This window comes from Dreissena polymorpha, chromosome 9, assembly GCF_020536995.1.
Source record: "Dreissena polymorpha isolate Duluth1 chromosome 9, UMN_Dpol_1.0, whole genome shotgun sequence".
NCBI classification, from domain to species: Eukaryota; Metazoa; Mollusca; class Bivalvia; order Myida; family Dreissenidae; genus Dreissena; species Dreissena polymorpha.
The window spans coordinates 68,343,977-68,363,614 of record NC_068363.1 but is presented as its reverse complement, the minus strand read 5'-3'; the positions used below and the strand labels follow the sequence as shown (position 1 = coordinate 68,363,614).

General features: G+C 35.2%; 1 protein-coding gene across 5 annotated transcripts in view; it reads right to left on the bottom strand.

The window, feature by feature from the left end:
• The window catches only part of LOC127844341 (uncharacterized), a 182,497-nt gene that overhangs the window by 123,421 nt on the left and 39,438 nt on the right, over window positions 1–19,638 (bottom strand). The window contains exon 3 of one of the 5 annotated variants that reach the window (XM_052374463.1): window positions 4,733–4,797. The exons of 2 other annotated variants lie outside the window; for them this stretch is intronic. In XM_052374463.1, the coding sequence (XP_052230423.1) occupies window positions 4,733–4,797 (65 nt within the window). Of the gene's footprint in view, window positions 1–4,732; window positions 4,798–6,056; window positions 6,193–19,638 lie in introns of those variants that run through there. 2 more of the 5 variants (XM_052374467.1, XM_052374462.1) reach the window with 2 other exon arrangements.

Sequence of the window (19,638 nt, the reverse complement as noted above, 5' to 3'; positions counted from 1 at the left end):
GTCAAATGACGTCACGACATTTAGACAGCATTCGGGATTATGTTTGAGTAAATATTTATTTAATTTGCTTATTCTCAAACATGTGCATCCTTCGGAGGCATTGCTTAAAAATTCCGAATTTCAATGTTGTGAATACCCATTTTTGTCACGCTCTTTAGTAGCCTGTATAATCCGATATTCACAACTATTTCCAGTTTGGTTCAGTTTGCTGTGCCTTCTATGTACATCACATTCTCACTTGTGTATTTCGACAAAAAAATAACGCCACTTGCGCTTGGTTGGTCATTATCGGCTCGGGCACTACATAAATGCACCCCGGGTACTCTCAAGTATACTTAAATGTACACTGGGCACGGAATATATAATTAAACGTACCCGGCCAATTGAGACTGCATCAGATTTTTATTCCCTCCCCGCCCCTTACCCCCCCCCCCCCCCCCCAAAAAAAAATCGATGTAAAACGCGCTACGGAATACGAAACAAAATTGACTTGTAACAAAACCTACCTCAACATTCTGTTGTATTAGTTTCAAAAAGATTGAGGCCATTTTACAAAATATTGATATAAATTTTAATATAATACATTTTTAAAAAGCCGACAACGACCAAAGTGGCGTTATTACTCCCGGGTACGCTTTAGCATACTTTCCGTACCTGGGGTACATTTAAGTATATTTAAGAGTACCCAGGGTTAATAGAAAAGGTAACCGAGCCGACAATGTCCAATCGAGCCCCACTGCTCGACATGATGCCAGCTGTCAATCAAATTATTTTCGGTACTCATATCAATCAACCAGATCTCAGTCAGCCGATTGCCCGCCGTTCACAATAACTGTTCATGTCACATATCAAAACTCCCCTATCTCAACGACCGAAGCGCTGTGGATACAGCGTACACGAAAAAGTACATGTATTAAAAATCGCTACATATTTAGCTCGACTTTTCGAGGAAAAATTAGAGCTATACTACTCACCCCGGCGTCGCCGTCGCCGTTCGTTTAAGTGTTTTTATAAAGTCAAATAACTTTTAACACTATCAAAGATAATTAACTCAAACTTTGTATACTTCTTTATGGCAACAAGTCAATTGTGTTGGTCAAGGTGCATAACTCTGTCAGCATTATTTTTAGAGTTATGCCCCTTTTTATACTTTGCTTAAGTTATGTGTTTACGTCCTTTTTATTCCTAAGGTATCAAAGCTATTGCTTTCATACTTGCAACACTTACTAACTATTATAAGAGGACTGTGCAGGCAAAGTTATGTAACTCTGACTCCTATTTTGATAGAATTATGGCCCCTTTTATACTTAGAATATTGAAAATTCGGTTAAGTTTTGTGTTTTTGTCCATTTTACTCCTAAAGTATCATAGCTACTGTACTGGACAAGTTGCATAACTCTGGATTGCATTTTGACGGAATTATGGCCCTTTTTTGACTTAGTAAACTGAATATTTTGTTCAATTTTGTGTTTAGAAGCACTTCACTTCTAAAGCATCGATGCTATTATTTTCAAACTTCAAATACTTTCTTACTATCATGAGGGTACTGTACCTGGCAAGTTGAATTTGACATTGACCTTTAAATGACCTTTAATCTCAAGGTCAAATAATGGACTCAACCCAAATCATTCCCCACGCCCCATCCCAGAATCCCCCTTTTTATTTGTTTCTTTTTTTAAATTTCATCTAATAAATGACCACACCCCCACATTATTCCCCCTCTCCACCCCCACCCCCCACCCCGCACACACATAAAAAGAATTAATTTTTTTGAAACATGGTAAAAAACACAAGTATTTATTTGTATTATTTTATTTAAGATAGACCGTCCAACCATCCCCCCTAAGCTATTGCTATCAAACATCGAAATATAATCTTATTAGTTTGTTTTATGTCTTTACAAATGTTCAATAGATTGTGAAAAATATATCTGAACTCAGAATCGTCTAGAATTTACCATTTCTTTAAAATATAAGCGATCAACATGTTTCAATTATGGTCCTGTTCCAGTTAGAATATGATTATATTACATTGACATTATTGAAGATAACAATTTCCCCATGATGGCTTACGTTATACTGCCAGCACTCGAAAAGTCGAGCGCGCTGTCTTCTGACAGCTATTGTTTTATTACTAAAAGTAAAGATCTCCGTGTTCTCTATGCGATGAAGTTTTAATTCAGCAATCAAATATTGAAGCCCACGCCCAGATGCGTGTTTCTTTTTTATGTCCCCCACTATAGTAGTGGGGGACATATTGTTTTTGCCCTGTCTGTTGGTCTGTTGGTCTGTTGGTTTGTTTGCGCCAACTTTAACATTTTGCAATAACTTTTGCTTTATTGAAGATAGCAACTTCATATTTGGCATGCATGTGTATCTCATGAAGCTGCACATTTTGAGTGGTGAAGGTTCAAGGTCAAGGTCATCCTTCAAGGTCAGAGGTCAAATATATGTGGCCAAAATCGCTCATTTTATGAATACTTTTGCAATATTGAAGATAGCAACTTGATATTTGGCATGCATGTGTATCTCATGGAGCTGCGTATTTTGAGTGCTAAAAGGTCAAGGTCAAGGTCATCCTTCAAGGTCAGAGGTCAAATATATGTGGCCCTAATCGTTTATTTTATAAATACTTTTGCAATATTGAAGATAGCAACTTGATATTTGGCATGCATGTGCATCTCATGGAGCTGCACATTTTGAGTGGTGAAAGGTCAAGGTCAAGGTCATCCTTCAAGGTCAGAGGTCAAATATATGTGGCCCACATCGCTTATTTTATGAATACTTTTGCAATATTGAAGATAGCAACTTGATATTTGGCATGCATGTGTATCTCATGGAGCTGCACATTTTGAGTGGTGAAAGGTCATGGTCAATGTCATCCTTCACAAGGTCAAAGTCATCCTTCAAGGTCAAACGTCATATAGGGGGACATTGTGTTTCACAAACACATCTTGTTTTTTTACTTATAAATGATGTAAAAACATTAACAAACAAGATGTGTTTGTGAAACACTATGCCCCCCCCCTGTATTTGACTTTGACCTTGAAATATGTTCTTGACATTGACCTTTCACCAATCAAAATGTGCAGCTCTAAGAGATACACATGCATGCCAAATATCAAGTTGCTATCTTCAATATTTGCAAAAGTTATGACCAGTGTTAAAGTTTGATGCAAACAACCCAACAAACAAACAGACAGGTTAAAAACAATATGTCCCCCAGAATAGACTCGGGGACATAAAAATAACGAAAAAGTTCTGATTATGGCAATGGTTTACACATACACATAAAAATACAAGAAACACAAAATACAATATATATTAACATAATTTGCTCAGTGGAAACATAAAAACATCGTATGAGCTTCACAATTTAGGAACAATTTTACACACCACTTTGTTCCTACAGCCAGACATTTACTATACTATGAGTGGGCGGGGGGTCAGAAACCCACTGCATGTTTCGCACTGAATCCACATACACAGTAGTGTGGGCAAACGTTAATGAAAAATCTAGCGGTAAACTGCAGTTTCCGAATTACAACTGTTCGTTCTTAGATTACATCGCATGACTGTCTACCAGGCTTTCAAACATATCGCGGACTTGCGCTCTACATGGATCACTTACACCACCGAAAAAAAAACAAATCTGGAATCATTTCCTCCTTGAAAGACTGGGCTGCTCTTGCTAAAAACTCGTCGTTGATCTTCTGAAACATATTGTATCGAAGCTGAAATCCATAATTATTCTGGCGAAATCCTGGCAACATTGTACAAACATCGGTACCGCCGTAGAAAAAATGGGGCAAACTTTTGGACCTTAGACATACCTTCAACAAGTCAAGAAAGTAACCGAGGGCTGTTTCGGCACCAGGCAAAGGGAAGTATGGAAATTTGTGGCACAGAAAGTAGAGGAGGTAGAAAGCAATTTGCTTCAGGTGGTACGACTTTAAGACAGTCACGATTTGTGGTGGTGCGATGGCTTGATCTTTCGCATGCTTCGCTTTCTTAACGAAGTATGTCTTCACTATTCGCAAAGCTGTCATGATGCAAAGTTTCCGACCATCGGTACTCTGTCTTGCGATATCTATGATGTGCTTCTCATAGCCCGTAATTTTTACGTCCCACATGAGTTTTTCGTCGCAATGTACTTCCCCTACCCACTTGCAAACTGCATGGATGGGGCAACACATGTGATGACCTTGATATGTTGCTCTCTCGTCATACTGAAGTAGATAAGCTGGCACCAAATCGACATCGATTTTCTTTTTTATACTATCGTTATACAAGAGTTCAATCGTGACGTTTATTGCTGGTGGATTCATTTTTCTGTACACTCGGAAGCTTGACGCTTTTTTCAGGACCCTGTTGTTATCTAGCATAGACTCGAATATCTTTTCATGTAAAACCTTTGATCACAGATACACTTCTTCATTATGTTGCACAAACACACCTTCCTTAAACATTCTTGTGCATTTTTTCTCTAATCTGTCCATCCCTCCGTAGATATGTAAGTTGCAAAATCCTGGAATCGTTTTTCCCGAGGCGTTGGTTATTGGTGAATTGTCAATGTGGCCTTTAAGAGGTTCTGTATGAAATTCAAGCAAAGTATCGAACTCGTTAGCGTCTAGAACCTTCAGGCCTTCTCGTGCGCTTCCTTGACGGATGTAAGAATCGATTCGGAGACCCTCGTACTTCTTCGCTTGCTCCCGTAGCTGCTTCAAGAGGAGGTCCATAATAGCGTCAACCGCTTGTCTAGACTCCGCCCAGTCGGCCTTGTTAAATTCGATGTCTCCTGCAACGAGGTGAATTAAATCTTATAAATACATGTGCGGTTGTTCATGCTGATTCGTAGAGTTTGCGGTCATTTCATCTACTAAAGATTAGTTTGTCTGGGAAAGCTGGTTTTCGTGTACTATGTGTGCGTGTTACTAACAGCAACCCTACTTGAACACTAGTGTCATGTACTGCAGAAAAGTAGACGTATTCATATAAAAGTATTCTGTTGACTACCACGACATTCTGAACAGACATTCGATATGGACGGGACACCCATACGGGAGGTCCCGTTACTGTACAAAACAAACTTTAACCGAACTTTCTTTCCTTACACATGAGTCTGCTTGCATTTTTATACTGTAATACCCGACGGTTGTCAAATGAAGCCTTAATAGATTTGCACACACATCTGTCGCTCAATTCATTTATCAGTGACGGTTCGATGAACATAACGGGAAATAAACAAACACCAAAATAATTTGCCTTAAACTTTTTCAATATTCGTTTGGCATGAACAACTTATCGACAGGTGCCCACTATTAAGATACGGTCTAGTAGTTTTATGTACTGGATTAGTTCAGAAATTAAAAGTAAGTTTAACAAATAAAACGTTGTTTGATTAGCAACTGTGCGTGCCGGTCCGTAAATGGGTGTGAATATTCTACAGCAAAAATTAGGCTTTTAATACTCGATCGTTTACACATTTCTTGTGTACACAATGAACGATTTTTTTTTGCGAAACACAAACGGATTTTTTAATACATGTAAAATACAAAAACCGTAATTTTTAGTGTAGTAAAAACAGCATGGTTTGTTATTTTAACTTGTTGCTCACCTACAAACTTCGAACTTTTTATTAGTTCCAGCTATGTGGCATCAACTTCCCCTTAGTCGGTTTTTGGTTTTTGCCATTGATTTTGGTATCGAGTTGAGACTACAAAGGATATGAAATTTGCATTTATGTATATAAATATTTACTTTTGGAAATTAAGCGATATTTGTTCTTATTTATTTTATGGTATTTTGACCAAACCGAGCAATAAAAGCAATCGTGGATAAAGGAATATGTATGAAAAGGAACGCAAACATCTCCATATGAATATAATCAGCTTCTTTAAGACAAACTATAGGTGTGAATGATTGTATATGAATAACCCATATTTGTAACAAAATACATAAAAATATGTTATAGCATCGGAATATATTTGTTTTTACAGTTATGGCTTATTTTACTAATATCATTAGCATAATTGAAGGGAAGAACACAGTTTATACCTGGATTTTGTCAACAGCTTCGTTTATATCCGTAAACAAAACTACGCTGTCACCATATCCGACGCTAGCCATCTGTGTTGCTATTTGTTATGCAATGCGCAATTCATATTGATCGAGTACGTTAATAAGATTTACAGACAATGCACTCTTTCATTTTTCTGAAAAATAATGTGGGTGGGAAATAAAATTCGACCCGTTTTGTGCTGATGTCATTTCTGAGTGAGACGACCGACAGGTATGACAGCCGTTCGCGTACTTTGCCTACCCATGTATTGCCATAAACACTTGTTTTATATTGAAGTTAAATACAAAGCTTATTATTTAGTTCGTATTTTCTTGTGATTATAATATTTGTAATCGTGTAAATTTACCTCAGATTTTAAATCGTCATACATCGACTTTCCCCGGAAACTCCGTAAATAGGTTTATACAATAGCTCGTCTGCTGATACAGAGTGCTCAGATTACCTAACAATCAATACAGTAGCGCACATATCGACAAATTGCAAAGTTTGTCTCTATAGGTGGTATTTCATGTAAAATCGATCTAGTCAATAATCATAAGGCCAGTATTTTTTTATAAAATGATTGCGGATATATTTTTTTCTAAAAGTGTCGAGCAGAAGTAGGAAAACAAAGGTGGTGACCAATGCACTTATGTTAAAAATGTTATGGTATGAAGTTCTTTGCAACCCCGATGATTTTTTCAAACATGTTTATTTGCTAAGTAAAAATAGGTCTTGATTTATAGTTTTTAAATTAGTTTGATTTTTTATAATGTCTTAACTGGTTCAAAAGTAATGACATTTTTAACTTGCCCAAAATTGACTTTTCTGTGAGTTTTTTGCTGAGCATTTTGGTCTCAATATGTGTGGAACAAAAGAACTTTTTTTGCTATAACTTTTGTTTTAATTATCTCATTTGGCTAAATATTGCCATTCATATGTTGCAGTTTTTTCACAAGGAATCAATTTTGTGCATTAAAAATACTATATCTCAACAAACAAAAACCCTATTGAGGTGTAAAAAGACATCCAATAGTTTATAATCCAGAAAAAAAACAATACCGCAGACATTATAAACACAGCAATAGAATAAAACGCTTTTGTTCTAAATGCATTAACCAGTTATGTTATTGTTAATACATTCTTTGTTTAAAATTACATTTTCTTGTAGAGATTAAACAACTTGTCATGTTCATATATTAGGAAAAAACACTGCCGTCCTAAGTTAATGCACTCCGGAAGAACTCAACGATCGAGAATGAACAGTCTATATATTCTCTCCTATAGGCCAAACAAACACTCCTACTTTTCAAATATTCTCTATTGCAAAATTCATTTATTTCCAGCTATAACTTATAGTTCAGAGAGTCAAATTTTTGCAATTTCTTATTTATTTCATCTTTCCAACGGATGCCAAGTACCTGACATATTGGACCATGGAATTTCATTTTGAACACAACTGCATTGCTTTTAACATGAACAATAAAATATTTTAATTAATTGATTAATTTTATTTGGATATTCCTGGTTCGAAATCGTTTCAAAAATTGTTCATTTTGCGATTTTTTAACTTCTGGTACGAATAGGTCAGGAACAAAACTGAGCTTTCGTTCCCATTTCGTACCCAATGAAAATATCGAAAGTAACACGTATTATATACGCAAATTCTTCCCTACAACTGCATTTAACATCAAAAAGAATTGTATTCTAAAACATACTAGCGTTTATGTGCGTAAAATTGTGAAGGTTTAAAGTTGATAGGCCTTAATAGGTTTCGCATTGTGGGCAATTGCTTAAAGCGTTCTTGTCATATTGCTTGTACGTTAATTTCATTATATTTTAAGTCATTTGAATTCTTTTTAGTAAATTAAATCTTATAAAAAATATTTAAAAACATACTTACATATCGATTCCAATCAGGATTTAGTTTGACGGTTGAATAATAATTGGTAAATTAGCAGACTTCGCTGGTGATAGCCTTGAAGCGTTCGTGAACAAACAATGTTGGAGTCGCTTTTGGTAATTTCAAGCACATCCGTTGTGTCTAAAACCCGGTTTTGGCATCCAAAAAAATCGAGGTTCAACTTTTTTTCATAAAAAGAGTCGGCAAGTCCGAAAATCTTTTATAACACAACTGGCCTTATGCGTGTATGTGCTGTGTGGGCTATCATAAGTAAACTTGCAGACGATAGTTATTGGTCTATTTATCTGAAAGGTCTCAAAATAAAAAACAATTATCATGTGTTGTTGAACTTGTATTTACTTTCAGCCTAAGTACAGTATTAAATGCATTAACACTTAATTGAATTAGTTTTTCTTTCATGTTTTCCATTCAAAGAATTCTTATTTCACATGATGTTTTTTAAGAAGATTTTTTAATTATTGATCAGTTGACAACTGACAGACTGTGAACTGAAGAGGGTAGTTAGCATAATTTTTTGGCAAATCTGTGTGCCATTCCACGATAATATGTAAGCAATTACACTTGCAAGTATAGTGAAAGCATTAATAAATCTATGATTGCTTGCTCCCGTTGCTGCTTCAGAAGATGGTCTATAATAGCGTCAACCGCTTGTCTAGACTCCGACAAGTCGGCCTTGTTAAAATCGATGTCACCTGCAACGGCGTAAAATATATATTTTAAAATTCATTTGTGTGTGTTCGTGCTTAATCGTGTAACAAAAAGCAGTCAGTTCACCTACTCCTAGTTTGTCTGAGTAAGTATTTGTTCCTGTACTGTGTGTGCCGGTAGTGGAGAACAGTCCTACTTGAATCACAGCGTTATAAATTAAAGAAGACGCACACAACACAAACGGAGAGCCATTCACGTGATTCAATTCTGTTGACTAACACGACATTCTGAACAGACGGATGGTACGTACGGACAGAACAGGACGACAGCGCGGGAGGCCGTGTTACTTTAAGAAACGAATTGCAAACTTTTACTGAAATTCTTATTTTATTTCCATTCACATGAGTATACTTGCTATTAAACTGCAATACCAGAAGGGTGTGAAATAATACATGACATTTATGCATTATCTGTCACGCTATTCATTTTACAATGACCACCCCAGGAAACCCGATACCTTGTGAGCAGTGTAATACAATTGGAGCAGTGCTCGTTATTTTAGCATGAACTAAAAAAGGGTAAGTAAATTTTCCACGTCCAATTTGAAACAACTGTGTATTAACATTGATAGCAAAGGTATTGGCCTACATGCAGAAAAAAAATCCTGACAAATTTTCTTAAAAAATGAGTGAAATGTGTCTCCCTGAAGTAGAAGATCTGCTTTAATTTGCAAGCCACTACAATAACTAAAGGATTTATACAAACTTACACATGTCTGCCATAACCTCTCAGTAGGGTTTCTCCATTAAACTATTCCTTGTTGCGAAATTTGCGTTTTTTATTACCATGTTGGGAAAACATGGATACCATCCGTCGCGCAAAATATCGTGTATCGCTTCGTATGTCTAGTGTCGCCCTTGATAAAAGAAGGGCGAGATTATAGATGGCACTAACCGGATTCCGTAGAAGGCCGTTCACATCATATCATTACCAGTCATCCCACAAGTTTATCACCGTGCAGGGATTGATCCGTAAAGAGATTTACTCCAGCACATTACTACCTGTTCTAGCCGGTCCGTAAGTGGGTGTGAATATTCCACAGCTAGCAAGAGGCTTGTTTGTCCGGTTTTACAATTTAATCGGGTGCCGATTGTCCGGGTCAACAAATTAACAGAGTGCCGACTGTCCGGGTATGGAAAAACACTGGGTGCCGATTGTCCAGGTGCCGTTTGTCCTACAATCGTTACATAATACGAGAACATAACCAAATAATACAAGTGTTCCTAATCCACAATGGCACTCATTGCAATTTTGAAATATATTACGTTCTGCAAATGAACATTGATTTTCGAGTTGAGATTACAACGGATAAGAAAGAAAATTGTAATAAAATATAAAACAGGTGTTACTTATGTGTGGCTTATGCTATAACAATTAATACAATAAAAAATAGCCAATCTTGTGTTAAGAATATATGCGAAAAAGTAATTTGCACAGTTTCATTTACTATTATCATTGATTTTCGCAATATAAAGATGGTTGAACACTATTTCGTATTATCTTTTTGAATGCTATTGAATTCACAAAAACAGGAAGGTTTTTAAGAAACGAAACTATGCAAGGCACTTAATGTTTAAAAATGATGCTGTATTTAGTAAATGTCGTCGTTTTTTTCGTCAAACAACGGTGCACTATCAATAATTCCTATGTATGTGCCTTACGAGTGTTGTGTTTGTTATGCAATGTCCATTAGCTGTAAATCGCATAAATATGTTTATTTCGTTTTTGTTTTTAAATACGCATATACATTTTTAGAAAATTCAGTGCGCTTGCCAAAGTTAATGATTAACAAGAAACCGTCGGAGACGGGTGATGCTCCCCAACGGTTTTTTGTCACAATATTGCACTATATATTCAGATAAAGGAAACGTCTTGAGGGGCATAACTTTTGACAAAATAATACGATGGATGGTTTAGCAACTTAAAAACTTAAAAGGGCCATAACTCTCTAAATAAATCATCAAACCAGAACCCACAAATAACATGCGCATCTCCTCAAGGTAGTTAAGCTTCCCATAAAGCTTCATTATATTCCAGTCAGTAGTTGGTGAGAAATAGCCCGGACAAGCATTGCACTATATGCACAGTTTATAGAAAATTTCAAAGGGCCTTAACTCTGTGAAAAATCATCCGACCATAACCGGCTGATAATATGCACATCTCCTGGTGGTAGTGAAGCTTCCCATAAAGTTTCTTTGAATTCCCGTAAAAAGTTAATGAGAAATACCCCGGACAAGAATTGCACTATATGTAAAAATAATGGAAAATTTGAAAGGGCCATAACTCTGTGAAAAATCATCCGACGAGAACCGGCTGATAATATGCACATCTCCTCTTGGTAGTGAAGCTTCCCATAAAGTTTCATTGAATTCCGGTCATTAGATGCTGAGAAATAGCCCGGACAAGAATTGCACTATGTGTACAGTTATTGGAAATTTTCAAAGGGCCATAACTCTGTGAAAAATCATCCGACCAGAACTGGCTGATAATATGCACATCTCCTCTTGGTAGTGAAGCTTCCTATAAAGTTTCATTGAATTCCGGTCACAAATTGTGCACGGACGGACACACGGACACACGCACGGACAGACGAAGCGGCGACTATATGCTCCCCCCAAACAATTTTTGGGGGAGCATAAAAAGAAGGCGAATGGTTTAAATCAAGACGGCCAGTAGTATTATCGGCGTTCACGTTCTCTTTCAGCCATACAGGTTGAGTAAGTTCATCTTTTAACTATTTATCCGAGCGTCGTCTGTTAAAATTAATGGCTAGTTAGCAGCAAGCTGTTACGTCCATTTTTATCTCGATGTGCCCACAGTTTTTCATTCAAACGGACTGTAATACGTGGAATATATCATACATGTTAATTTGTGAAGGTTATGCAATGCGCAACGCAAACACGAAAGCTTATTGACTAAAATGTAGGTTAAGAATGAATATTGAAGGTGTGATAAAAGTTTATTTTTAACCTTATAATTAGTGATAATATCGTTTTCCACTTCGAGCTCTTATTTCAGACGAACTGTATCAAGAAGACGATATCGTCGTCCGAACCCGCGTTCTGCAAGTTCGCTGTGCATTAGGTTCGCTTTGTATAATGTAGTTAACATAGGACTGATCTTATCTTATAACACATACGCGTGGAACGCATATCCCATTTGTTCACCGATTGAAAATGGCGCAATCCAATATTGTGTCTCAGTATGATATTCATACTGCTTTTAACAAAATTGAGGTAAGTCTTAAATATGTAGAAAAACCTTGGTATGTTTAATACATGTTCATAATATAATTTAATGTTTATGTTTTGACTCACCTTATAATAACCCGTTATACTAGTACTTGCGAATGAGATCAAACATCGAACGCTTGACAAGAATATTAGTATAAGCTATGGTGCATTTTCGATTTCAGAATAAAATTTCTGGCTTATTTCGAATTTTTCGACACATGTTCTTCTTAAATTTTATTTTAGTTTATATTGAAATATATATGTGATAAGTTTTTTACACATTTTATATAAATTCATAAATATTTGACAAAATCATGCATACCCGCTTTAAAACCGAAATCAGCATCATACAATAACTTCAAAGTTCTATGCTAGGTAAGTGAACGATCTTGTTATGACAACTTAAACCAGAAAGGTGAATGCCTTGTTGTCTGTGACTAATCTATTGTATCATTACAAAGCATACCTAATAAAAATGATATCAACATATAAAATAAATTTTCTTAATATATAAGGCAATATATAGACTTTGACGAAAGGGATTGGGCTGAGTCGAGACAGGCAGTAGACGAAGTGATGATTTGGATTCTCCATGATTTAAGAAGGCAATCCCCACAATGCAAAGGTCTGCGAATAGACTCCTACATAAGACAGGGAAGCTCACGAGATGGGTTGAAAGTCTTGAAAGCGGACAAATTCGACTCGATGCTCGAATTCCACATTGAAGGTCTGGAAGGACGTGTAGAGAGAGTGTCTATTGCCAGTCCTCGTGTTAGTGGAAAAACCATACCTCGATTCATTTTACAGATAACTTGAACAACACTGGAAAAGCTACGCAGATCCTGCCCCGAACTCTTCGAGGAAGGAATATTCCAAAGCGATGCCGGACATATCTTTATTTCCTCCAAACGTCTTCACGAACGAGTGTTTGGTTCAATGGTGGATAAGGCCATACACAACCTTACAATAACAATCAAAGATGCCAGTACCATATGCAGAAATGCAGAAACCTTCCGACTGACAAGAAAAAGGAACCCTCCTGCCATTAATGTGACAATTGAATTGAAATTTAGTGGCAAACCGGCTAAGGTCATCGACTTGGATTTGGTTCTCGCGTTTCGTTTGTCCTTAGACAAAACAAAACGATACAAAGATTCCATTCTAAACTGCCCCATTCACGCTGTCTGCTAATGGATTGATGGCGAAGATTTGAATCAAGACCTTATCTGGAGTGAAAATTTTACAGGATTTGAAATATGTATTCCAAATGCCGCAAGAGAGGATCAAAGACCGCTGTTCATTCTGACCTCCTTGCGCATAGTTAAAACGTATTTTGTAAAAACATCACAGATTGCAAAGGCAGGAAGAAATCCTCCGCCCAAAATTGTAACGGTCCTGAAGTCGTATCATTTGAAGCAAATTGCTTTCTTTATGATCTACATCATATGTCACAAGTATAAACATTTCAAGTTATACAGTGCAGAGAAAGCCCTTAGCTACTTCATTGGCTTTCTCGATAAAGCTTTGGAGGCATAACGACTTCCACATTTCTTTTTTACAAGTTCTGCCGCAAGGGACATGTTACCAGGGTTTCCAGAGCAAAGCAGACCTCAGCAGCGCTATGATCTATTTCGGCGGATTTCCAGCGAAGCTTTAGCCCGAGCGAAACAGTCCCTTTCAGAGAATCTTATTCCAAATGTTGGATTTTCCGGAGGAGGTGGAGGAAGAGATGATGAAGTAACAACGGCTATCCAAGACTTTGGAAATGCGATGTTTGGCGACGATTATTTCTGACATTGAACAAACCAGAGTTGTTTCTTGTGTGTGTATTAAGTATAAAATCGCTCGTTAAATAAACAATACCATTTTGAGTGCACGTGAGGGACTTTATCGACTGTATTCACGACTTACAAGTAAAGAATTCATGCAGCGTTTGGTAATGGGTTTAACTATAAAACATGTAAAACTTGTTTATTGGATATTGTTTGATTTTTTTCAATTGTTTTGTGTCTGTGTGTCTTATTGTAACACCACTGATTTCAAATCGACCAATACGTTATATAAACATGTACATTTCCCTATGTGTTGTCGTTGTGCATGCTGTTTCAATAAAAATTACACAGGACGTTTGTTTGTTGTTTTTTGCTACACTGTGAAATCTGCATTAATTCTTCTGTATGGACGCGGATAAAACAGCTAATTAATCAAATTTATTTACCTCTACACTTAATATATATATATATATATATATATATATATATATATATATATATATATATATATATATATATATATATATATATATAATAAAAGTAAAAACACGTGTCTGGGATTTTAAATATATATTGATTTAGCCAACGCGTTTTGCATAGCTCATCAGGGCATAATACAATATATTACAACGTCAAAATGTCATGGTGATAACGTCATATCAATTATGACGTCATAACGTCAATAAATATTGAATGAAATTTAATTTGGGTTTAAATACATGTATAAAATGTTGTTCTTTTGCTAACCTAGCTGAAATATTGTTCGAAAATAGCTTATAAAATGGAAATATTTTAAATTTTGGTTCATTATGTGAACATTCATCTAAATGTTTACTTAATCGCATCTGTCTTGTTGAGGGGTCTCGCATTTGTTGTTCATGGACAGATCGCCTATTTCTAAGTTTATCGCCAGTTTGGCCTATATAATATTGTTTGCATCCATTGCATAATAATACATAAATCACATTTTGTATATCACATGACATATTAGTTTTTATTTTGAACATTTTGCCATTAAAATCAAAAGAATTCCCTTCAATAATATAACCACACAGGGCGCATCTAGAGTCATTACATTTGGATACTCTTGGTTCTTGAGATGAAAAGTAAGATTTGGTTAACAGACGTTTTAAATTAGGTGGCTGTCGCTTACATTTTATTATCTTCTGATTTGAAATTATTTTATTCATAACCGGGTCTGTTTGTAAAATGTCAATGTTGTTTTTTAATACGCCAAACAGTTCTTTATTTTTTGGATTTTGTGTTGAAATAAATGGAACAGAACAGAGGTAAGTATTGCTATGTTTCAACTTGAGATCAAAGTCTATTGTAAAGCAATAAAATAACTTTTTCGTTGTCTTTCGTACTTATTTAACAAACGTATTTTCCTGAAAACCTGCAGTCATCTACAATAATTATTTTTTTAACAATTACTCAAAATATGATAATTCGCCCAAATTCCTATCCGTTCATATGAGAGCGATTTACATTGTATTAAACGATAACCTCTCGGCTATTCAGACTTTTTGAGAGCAGGACTGTAAATGGTAATGCTTTCGTAATGATAAATGTTCAAATGATCGCAAGAGGGTAAAGTCACTGTTCAAGTAAATTCGTCAGAATCCGTTCGCTTCCGAAACTCGTTAGTTTGCTTGTTAACGAGTAGATGTCGATATCGATACGCATATTCCATTGGTATTTGTCGTATACATACAAACCCGTGCACATTTAGTTTATTAATGTCTTGGTCTTGATTGTATTAAACAGACGTTTTACATAGTATTGTTATCTGTGTCCATACTTACCTTCTAGTATTAACCTTTCATATATTGCAGTTATGTATCATCATTGACATAAAAATATACGATACAATATGGATTTACTTTTTTTTTCTTTCAGAAAACTATAGTGTTTGCATAATGCGACCCTGAATGCTTTTATATTTGGCTATTCCAACCAGAGCATAATGACTTGTTAACGTTCTGACTAGACAATTTGTTATCCCGATATTTTGTTTTATTTTGTTCACAAAATGCGTTATAAGTGCAATTCACATAATCTGAATAAAATATATTATTTTATTTTATATTATAAAAAATATTATTATACCTCACTTTTATTTACAATGCTAAACTCCCATAGGCAATCGTGACATAGAAATACTGTCAGACCCAGCGGGAATAAATTTACTGTCCAAAATATACTGTATCCCGCTGCCATAGCAATCACGTGCCACCAGCGGGAAAAATTTTACTGACAAAAAAATACTGTATCCCGCTGCCTTAGCAATCACGTGCGGAATGTTTGAAAATTATACTGTCCCATTCGCGCATGCGCAGTACGCAGTTTTGCGTGTCCGTTGTATTTGGATAATTAAAATATCGATTGCAGCTGAAACTGTGCTGTAGAATAGATTAATGCCATTATTTAAGCTTTGACAGGAGTCAAAAAGAAAATCAATTTAGTATAAACGACACGCTTACCTCAAAGGCAACTTTAATCCAATGCTAAAAACAATAAAGTTACAGCGATATACACTTCCAGTGTCTGTTCTTAAGGTGATGTGCATGACAAACACACAATCCGAAATACGTTTTGGATTCGTTCGATGCTTTAAACAAATATTTTACTGTTAAAAAAACCACCACGTCCATATTGTTGTCCCAAAATGTTTCGTCACCGAAATGACGTCACACAAGTACGTCATAAATTGCGTAATCAAGTGATGAAAATAAAATACGGAAAGCTGGTTCTGTAATATATTTTTAAAGAAATAATTGACGACTAAGAAAATTGATGGGATCAATTGATGACTAGGTCGGTGCCGAATAAAGCGCAGTTCATTTTGCTCTGCCCGTAAATCTGAACCACTCAACATATTAATGGTTGTTTATTGCTGAAATTAAATTAAATTATTGAATATTAAAATTGTTCATGGGTCATATAAATTGTTAATGTTTGAATAGTTTATTCGGTATAATAAAATAAATATTACATGTCTGACAGGGTGACAGTAAATTTGTCAACTTTCGGAAAAATACTGTCAACCTTGGCTTCGCCTCGGTTGACAGTATTTCCTCAAGTTGACAAATTTACTGTCCCCCTGTCAGCCATGTAATATTTATATAATGTCACATGTAACAATATGTATCGCAATGTTTAGCAATAAATCAAAAGAGCGGTAAAAAAAAATCTTTTATTTTTTCGAATTTTCGAATTCTCTCAAGTATATAACATTTGCTGAATGTGATTAAACTTATTATAACAGGTTGCGCATGAAGATAATATCAAGAGGAAAATACCGATCGGATTATTGAAAACATCTAGTTTACGTTTGAAGCCTTATTATTCAGTGGTAATACCTTAATCATTAAATAATATTATATATTGATACACATCGGATATATTTGAAACGTTACATTAACTAGCGGGTTTTGTATGACAAACATTACAACTTTCCTTTGGCATACATCATTGCTGCAAAACAAGGTCAAAAATATATTCATATTATCCACATCAAGTCTAAAGTTAGATTTAAAATAACTGCCCGACACTTCTTTCAATTTTAATTTAATTTTGAATTGTGATGAGCACAGGTCTACTTATCAATAAGTAAATTGCGAAAACCGGAGTAAATACAAATATGAATTTAAAACGCACCTATCTACAGTATTTTGAAGTTCTGACGTATTTCATTAATGAAATGTATGGTTTAATCATTAGATGAATGGTCCTAAGAAACACTTATTAAAATAATATATTAAAAGCCCCTATGTCTACATTTTAAAAGAGTAACTGAGTTCTCAATTAAATTTTAGTATATCGAAAACTGTTATTTATTATTCGTTTGATTTTATGCTAACCTACCAATTATATATTGTGCATCCATTTTAAAAAGTTCTGTATACTTCATTGTGTTACGTTTACAATTAAATCACTTTTCCATCTGCCACAGCTATATTTGGTGTACGGTCTTTTCTCCCCCTGGTCTTTTCTCCCCCTTGGGCATTTCTCCCCCTAGTCGTTTCACCTCCTAATACCCTAGTCTTTTCTCCTCCCAGCATATTTCATGCTGGGGGATTAATCTGCACTTTTAACAGCTCTATTGATATACTTGATTAGTCACTGATTGAATTATCAATGTTAATTCAAACAGTGATCAATCAAGCTCATTAATAGAGACAGGAAGTTTATCATTGCTTCATTTTCATTATTTGTGAATGAAATAGATTGAGTGTGTTTATGTCATTTCAACATTATAATTTTATATTAATTTAAACAGTCTTTGCATTTATTTGAAATTTAGTGTTGTATTTTTTTAACATTTATACTTATTAGCCAATACTTAAAAAGTATTAACAATTAAGTAACTAAGAATTATATTTCAAAATAAATCCATACATTTTAATTTGAATTAATTATGTACATTAATTTTTAACATATTCTGAGCTACTTTTTATTTACTTATGCCAAAGTATGTATGTACAAAATGCAAAAAGTTACTAGATTATTCAAGTGAATTATTTTTGTTAATTAAACTGCTAAAGATTTAGATCACACAATGAATGATAAAAATTGAAATAAATTGCTAAAATTAGTGTGTGATTTAAATGTGTAGCAACCCAAATTTTGAATATTGATTATTAATTTTGAATTTAATATAAATATTTCAAAACTGTAAAATATAAATTTCAAAATGATCATGAAGCAATGAAAGTCAAATCAAAACTAACTTTTTTCATGACATTGGGAGTGGGTAGGATATGGAGAGGATGTGGAAATGGTCAGGTGTTAATCCCTAAGACATTCTTGTGAAAAATTCTTGCTTAATTACATGGGTGGAATGTGTCATCCTTTGGAATGTATCATCCTTGTTTATTTGAAAGAATGTGCCAATCAACATCTTAGCTCATTTTAACTGATCATTTAACAGAAACAGAAACACAACACAATTACTAATTGGTTTATTTTATTTTATTTCGAATCATCAATTTTTAGCCGGATTTTTTTCGAAAAAATCTCGGCTTATAGATTGATGTTGTCGGGCGGGCGGGGGGGCGGGCGGGCGGGCGGGGTGGCGGCGTGCTCGAAAATGTTAAAGTTCTTATTTCATGGTATAACTTTGGTATGCTTGGACCTAGAGTCTTCAAACTTGACATGAAGGTTGGCCAGGATTAACAGATGACCACTGGTCATTTCAAGGTCATTCATTTGAAGGTCAAGGTCACTGTGACCTTCAATATAAAAAATGTTAAAGTTGTTATAACTTTGGTATGCTTGGACCTAGAGTCTTGAAACTTGACATGAAGGTTGGCCATAACTAGTTAGTAACCACTGGTCATTTCAAGGTCATTCATTTGAAGGTCAAGGTCACTGTGACCTTGAATGTAAAAATGTTAAAGTTCTTATTTCATGGTAAAACTTTGGTATGCTTGGACCTAGAGTCTTCAAACTTGACATGAAGGTTGGCCAGGATTAACAGATGACCACTGGTCATTTCAAGGTCATTCATTTGAAGGTGAAGGTCACTGTGACCTTCAATATAAAAATGTTAAAGTTGTTATAACTTTGGTATGCTTGGACCTAGAGTCTTGAAACTTGACATGAAGGTTGGCCAGAACTAGTAAGTAACCACTGGACATTTCAAGGTCATTCATTTGAAGGTCAAGGTCACTGTGACCTTGAATGTAAAAATGTTAAAGTTGTTATAACTTTGGTATGCTTGGACCTAGAGTCTTGAAACTTGACATGAAGGTTGGCCAGAACTAGTAAGTAACCACTGGACATTTCAAGGTCATTCATTTGAAGGTCAAGGTCACTATGACCTTGAATGTAAAAATGTTAAAGTTCTTATTTCATGTTATAACTTTGGTATGCTTGTACCTAGAGTCTTCAAACTTGAAATAAAGATTGGCCAGTACTAGAAGATGACCACTGGTCA